Raw genomic sequence first — 7,079 nt, 5'->3', positions numbered from 1 at the left:
GGAGGGAACGGAGCCAGACTGGAGACACTGACTGACCATGGCGGTGACAACAGGTGCAAAAGTGAAGAAGTGAGTCTTGACCAGGCGCGACGGTTCAGGGCTCGAGGTGGACTTCATCTTCCTGACACTGTCCTGGATCTCCTGCTGGGAAACAAGGAGGAAGGAGCAAAGAAGCTGGAAGATCTTGAACTGTGTCCCGGTGGTCAGGCCGATGGGAGTGGGAGCAGGACACTGGGCAGTGCGGCTGCTGTGGATTTTAGTAGGAAAGAAGTCCAGGAACTTATTGCAGTGATCATCTGCTACTACCATATATACTGTATAGCCACATGACTGCTGTTTAAACACGTGACTGAAGGTTTCCCTGAGCGGATGAAGCAGCTGCTTAGGATGTCCTCCATGTCCTCATGTTTGACTAAACTATTTCAGTATTATTTTGTCCAACATGTCTCCTTGAAAACTCCTCCGGACACACAATTGTTCCCCATGAATCCCAGTTAATCTCTCACTTTCTCACCAGTTTATTCGTTGTTGGTGACGTTTAATGATAAAACCTGATCAGACAGTTTGACTGACAGGACAGATGATCAGAGGTGCAGAGTTTCTACCACCATCATTACCAAAGGGACAGAAGATCGGGAGGAGTTTGCCAGTGAAGCAGCAGCCAGTGAAGGAGTAGATCAGAGCTGCAGCATCTACATCATAGAAAGAGACCAGACCCTCCTCGTAATCCACAAACACCCCCACCTTCTCAGGAACAAACCTCAGAGACAGAGCAAGCCAACAGTTCCCACGAGCAACGTACTGATTTCTATTTCTCAACCATATTGTCCATAAATCATCTTCAGGTCTCAGTGTGATATATCCCTTCCTGTTGATCGACTCTTTGCTCACTCCTAAAGTCCAGTCAGTCTTTCCTTTAACCTGAACCTCAAAGTAAAATTTACCTGAAGAGAAACTTTGTTTTCCTAAAACACACAGAGAAGAAGAAAATCTTTCTGGGTTGTTTGGAAGCTTCTTCCTCACATCACCATGGCTCACTTGTTTTCCATCATCAGACAGGATGAGTTCAGGATGAGCTGAATCAGGATCAAGAGTCACATCCACTGCAAACTGCTGCTTCTTCTTCAGCTCAGCCTCGGACTGCTTCTTCATCAGCTTCTTCATCTCCGTGCTGAGAGTCTCCTCCAGCTGAGCCACAGCTCTCTCCACAGTCCCCTCATATGATGATGGTTGGACGCTGACCCCCGTCCAGTCCTTGGTGGGTGGAGCTGCTTTCAGGGAGGAGAAGCCTTGGAGGAGGTGGAGCTGGTCTTCAGAGAGAAGGAGCTGCTGCACCTCTGAGCTCCTCTTCGTCAGCTCACAGATCTCCTCTTCCAGGCCTTTGAGGAGACCTTCAGCCTGTTTCTCTCTGGCTTCCTCTTCCTCTTCAATCAACTCCTTCAGCTGCTTCAGAGCTCTCTCCACCCACTCCATCAGAGCAGTGAACACCTCAACACCTTCTGCTTTCTCTCTGTCTGCAGCAGCTTTACTCTTCTTCAGACTCTCTCTGATCTCCTCCATCTTCACTCGTCTCTTCTGGATCATCTGCTTCATTTCAGCCTCCGTCTTCCTCAGCTCCGTCTTCTTTTCTTCACATCCTTCACTCAGAGGAACAACCTGGTGAGTCTTGTGCTCTAAAACAGTGCACATCATGCAGACAATGGTCTGCTCGCTCTTACAGAACAGCTCCAGAGGTTTCTGGTGCTTCGGACACATCCTGCCTTCCAGGTTCTCCACAGGCTCCATCAGCTGATGTTTCTTCAGGACTGGAACTGTCAGATGAGGCTCCAGGTGAGTCTGGCAGTAGGAGACCAGGCACACCAGGCAGGACTTGAGGGCCTTCACTTTGGTTCCAGTGCAGGCGTCACAGGGAACTTCTCCTGGTCCAGCAGCTTGTTGCTCTGAGCTGCTGCTGCTGCTGACTTTGTGTTCAGCTCCATGTCGGAACTGAGCAACAACCTCAGAGAGCAAAGTGTTGACCCTCAGCTCAGGTCTCTTGTAGAAACACTCTTTACACAGGGGACAGTCACATTTGACCTTGGAGTTCCAGTACTGCCTGATGCACTGGTTGCAGAAGTTGTGTCCACAGGGTGTGGAGACTGGATCAGTGAACACTTGCAGACAGATGGAGCACAGAAACTGATCTTCAGAGGGCAGATTGCTGGCAGCAGACATCTTCACACTCTGAGGACAAGAGACAGAGAGTGAACACAACAGAAACAGCAGAACAGACAGTGATCTTACTCCTGATAACAGTGTTGAGAAATGTCCACAGAAATAGAGGAGAGAAAAAAAATATTGACATTTGTACAAAATCGATGATGAACAAGCTGAAATTGTCTGACAGGAAAACAAAGTTCCATGTGAAATGTGAGCTGGAACGTTTCTCTTCACACTAACCTGTCACTTCTCAGAACTCAGGATCTCTGCAGCCTTCAGCGTGTTTTCACAAACTCTCCCTCTTGAAACATCTTTCATGCTGACGCTTTTCTGCATCAACAAAGAAACTCGCTTTCACTGCAGCGTCGCTTATCTCTGGCTGAGTGTTGCCGCCCCCTGCTGGTCAATTCTGTCTCTCAGTGATGTGCTGTGATTTCTATTTGGATTTAAACAGTGCGCCCCCAGTGGACACATGAGGCAAAAAAAGTCCTTTTTTTTAATTGAGAAATTATTTCTTGAGTTTACGCTTTGCAAGGTCATCTGAAGGGCCGGTTTTTATGGAGGGCTGATTGTGTCAAAATTAATTAAATAAATACACCATTAAATAATTTATTAAATGTGTCATTAATTCATAAAAATCTGAATTCAATTTATTTTAAAAACATATTTAATTATTTTACAATTGAATTAGTTATTAATTATTTTATTTATTTCATGGTCCGGTGTTGCACTGCTTCATGAATTCATCTGTCAAACTCGCCCATCAAACTCAGTGGGCGGGTCCTTTCACCTGATTGGTTCTCCTGCACATCAAGTCAGAACAGATTGATCTCAGATAACGGATTGCTGCAGAGCAAGTGAATATGTTCAGATACACTGGGTGGCTCTGGATGTTAAAGTCGGCTCCCGACTGGAAACTCCAGACTCGTCTTGTTTCCACCATAGACTTTATAAAGAAGAGACGCAGCATCGGCTGCCACGGAGCAGGAAATACAGCCGCCATCTTGGTCGGCCATATTTCCTGCCATCTTGGCCCGGTCGTCAAGCCTGTAAACACAAACTGCAGCAGCAGAGAATCCAGGACACCAGAGCACCATGGGGAGTATTCCTGTAAGAATCGGCGGACTGTAGAAAGCAGGGCTCGGGGGATTACTTTTCACAGGTAAGATGGAACATTACTGTTGTTTGAATTTTGCGAATATAAACTTATTGTTCTGTATTTCTGTCGACCAATGAACTCATAGCAGCTGCCATGAGTTACACTTTGTTTACAGCTTGTTCACCTGCTATTAGTCCAACTGAGACTTTATAAATCACGTTCCACAATACAGACTTAGATTACAACTGAGTCAAGAATGCTATTGTAGAAATAAACCAAAATATTACTACTGAGCAGCACATTTTATCATGGTGTCACAGGCTGTATTATTCACTTGTAATTCTTTCACCCTAACAGAAGTGGAGAGGCGAGAGAAGAAGACTCCACCCACATGGTCCAAAGAAATACAAATACCTCAGAGACTCCAAATGTACTGCTCCCTCATCCACATACATTGCAAAGGTAGTCTTAATGTTGTCCAGTGGAAGTTTTGGAAATGACTCTTGTAAATATCTTCAATAGCTGCTTGTCAATATTTGAACAAGCCTGAACAAGATGCTGCTGGATCTGCTGGAGAGAAGATGTGAGGAAGACCAGGCTGAATATGGACGTGTTGCTCTCACGTTGGAGGCCATGGCCATCAGAAAACATTTGCAATATAAACTATTACATTACATTACATTATAAAGAGGTTTAAGGCAGGGTGGTGTCCTCTTCTTGTGTTTAACTTGAGGATTTCTATCAATCTAAAGCACTACATATCCTATACTGTTCATTAATACTTCCATATTTGAATTACTGTGGTGAAGTTTAGGGAAACACCTACAAATCATCACTCCGACCGTCGTGCACACTCCAGAAAAGAGCCATCAGACTGGTTCAGAAGGCTTCCAGGACCACACTAATGCCTTACATATTGATTCTGCCCTACTAAACTCTGGTTGAAGTTTAAACAGCAAAATGAATGCACAAAGCCAGAAATAAACAACTAATAGACAACATACAGAAAGTTTTTACTGACAGAGGGGAAGGTTTGATTACAGGAGGAATCTGGACTTCAGAACCAAGAGAGGAAGGGGAGCACTGTCTGAATGAAAGTGTATGAATGCAGACCTTATTTATTCTTTATAAATGTTTACTATATATATATATATATATATATACTGTACATATGTGTGTGTGAATTTGCATGTGTATATATACGGACTATATGGATATTGGTTAAGTATATGATTGTACTCATGTAAAGTGCCATATGCCTAAAATGAATAAAGAAAATGTTTTAATTAATTTTATGTCCTGTATCAGATCTACATGTATGACGTTTGCAGGAAAGAAAACCAGGTGAAGATCAGTTTAGTATTCAGCGAGTTCTGATTGATTAAAGTCGCTGACACTTCATCGCCCCTGTCAAACGGTCACACTGAGCAGAACGGCGACCAGACCAAGATGGCGATGCGGCGTCTATGATTGTAACCGCCGTGTTTTGAAACTGTAGAATCCATTCTAGTGGTTCACTTGGTGAAGTTTGAATCTTGGTCACAGTCTGTTTTTGTGGGAGCTCATCTCAGGAAAAGACCTCAAGTTCATGCAGATCCTCTGGTAATGGAGCGTCATGTTCGGAAACTCTTCAGACCAACACAATGGGTTTGACTCGATCAGCATTGGCCCCGCCCACTGAGTTTGATGAGTGAGTTTGACAGATAAAATTCATTCATGAAGCCGTGCAACACCGGACAATGAAATAATTAATTAAATAGTGAAATGATTAAATGTTTTAACATAAAATATTTCATATTTTAATGAATTAGACACATTTATATATTTAATTCCAATTTTAATTAATTAATGACACATTTAGGCAATGAAATAATTAATTCAATGGTGAAATAATAATACATGTGTTTTACATAAATTGAATTGATATTTTAATGAATTAATAACACATTTCATTAATTGTTTTCCAATTTTAATAAATGATTGACACATTTAGTTAATTAATTAATGGTCTATTTATTTATTTAATGTTGGCACAATCAGCCCTCCATAAGTTTTGGCCTGCAGGTTCCAGCTTTAAAGGCTTTTTCCTACGAATACTTCATGACTCCATTTTAAAGTTTACACTGCTAAGAATTTTATTTAAGTATAGGTAGACGTCTCATCCGAGCTGCAGAGTAAACCCGCGTCACCACCATATTGGATGGGGCATCTCACTGTCGGGTAGCACTAGAGTCAAGCGGAGTTAACCCAGAACCAGCAACTTTGTCCGGGTTTTGTTTCCAAAAACTTGAAGGAATTCTGACGAGAGCCGACCAGACCAGTGAACCTTTCTCAGCCTTACCCTGAAAGTGAACCTCAGCCCGATGATGTGAGTATTTATATTTGATATGTCCCATACAGCTGTGAGCATCATGAGTCTACTCACATTAAATTGCCTCCTTGCTTTCTGCAACTCTTTTCACACGTACACTTCTTACATGTTGTAAATAAATAAGTTATTCTCTCTTGCGCGCGCTCTCAGAAGAAAATGCACAGGGTGCGCGGGGTGACCCATCCAAGATGGCGTCGTGAGGCGGCAGCGCCAGTCAACGAGGATTGCAGGACAACTCATCTGGACAACTCGTCCACGGATGAGATTTCAGAATATTTGGGAGAAAATAAATCCTGTACAATGTACTTTTACATATTATTTCTAATTAATGTTTCATATAAGTTTCATACAGCTAGTATTTGTCCATATATATTTAGTATAATATCATATGGCTTTGTTTCTCACGAAGAATGGTCTGTCTCGCGCACATGACGCCGTGTACTGCGCATGCATGTTCCAGCTTACTCATGACAGTGTGCACGGTGCGCCCCTGTTGACTTTGCGGCTCTGTTCACCGTCCACAGTCAACGAGGCGTGTCCGTGTATTACGTCTATTGACGCCACGGAGAAGAAAATCAAACACATGTTGTGGATGTTTGCTGTGAATTCTGTCTGCCGGTTGGTCTTAAAAAAAGAACGTCAAAACGGAGAAAGTTTCTCTGGATCATTCTAGAATACTGACCGTTGCTGCTCCAGTTGTTTACGTGTGAGCTGCAACACTTTCACTTTCGATTTAATTCGAGCTGCGCAACACATTTAGTCATTATATAGCAGGACTTTCTGTCAAGTCATTTCTTTCTGTTTTACCCGGATTGATAAACACCAGTCAAAAACCTTCAAAACAGAATTTTCCACCTGAGCTGCATCCCAGAGTTTGTACTTTTCGACTTTTCCCTGAAAGTTGGTGGACTTTGACTTCAATGTGCTTGTTGAAAGTTAGTGTAAACGAGAGCAGCTGTACTCACCAGTATTTGATCGAATCCAAGTGAAAACAGTAGAAAGGCCCTCACACCCAAACTGAAACGTTTGTCTGAAGAACTGAGGGAGCCAGAGGGAGCCGGAGGACCTCCTCTTTCTGGCTCCTCCTCTCAGCTTTACACCTTTTTTATTTTATTGCACTAAAACTTCAACAATTTACTCTTTTCTTGCAACCAGAGCAGATAAGTGTGACGTCTGAATGAAATAATGTTTTAATATGTCATAAATAAAGTGGACTTCCTGACTCCTTTCATAAAAACGGTTTGATTCAATGTGGACAGACAGACAAGACATTTCTCACTTCCTCTTCTCTTCTTTCCTTAAATTCCTCAATGCAACATAAACTACAGTTTTGAGTCACAGAGCAAAACAACATATTAAAGCTTGTGATATTCCATCGTCAAAGGGACAAATGTCTCTCCTGGTGGTCAA

The 7,079-nt window shown here is 42.7% G+C and overlaps 1 protein-coding gene across 1 annotated transcript; it reads right to left on the bottom strand.

Moving 5' to 3' along the window:
* On the bottom strand, window positions 1-6,740 carry LOC308115419 (E3 ubiquitin-protein ligase TRIM21-like). Its single transcript, XM_080472898.1, has 2 exons — window positions 6,635-6,740; window positions 1-2,223 (listed from the first exon to the last, which is right to left on the bottom strand). Exon 2 carries the CDS (start codon window positions 2,212-2,214, stop codon window positions 556-558), a length of 1,659 nt encoding a protein of 552 aa, XP_080329024.1. The 5' UTR covers window positions 2,215-2,223; window positions 6,635-6,740; the 3' UTR covers window positions 1-555.
* Window positions 6,741-7,079: the final 339 nt, after the last annotated feature.

This window comes from Lipophrys pholis, assembly GCF_963383615.2.
Source record: "Lipophrys pholis genome assembly, chromosome: 10".
Classification (NCBI taxonomy): Eukaryota; Metazoa; Chordata; class Actinopteri; order Blenniiformes; family Blenniidae; genus Lipophrys; species Lipophrys pholis.
This window is presented reverse-complemented; position numbering and strand designations above follow the sequence as displayed.

Bases quoted from the DNA above. Each gene is read 5' to 3' on its own strand.
- LOC308115419 (XM_080472898.1), bottom strand. From the start codon at position 2,214: ATGTCTGCTGCCAGCAATCTGCCCTCTGAAGATCAGTTTCTGTGCTCC.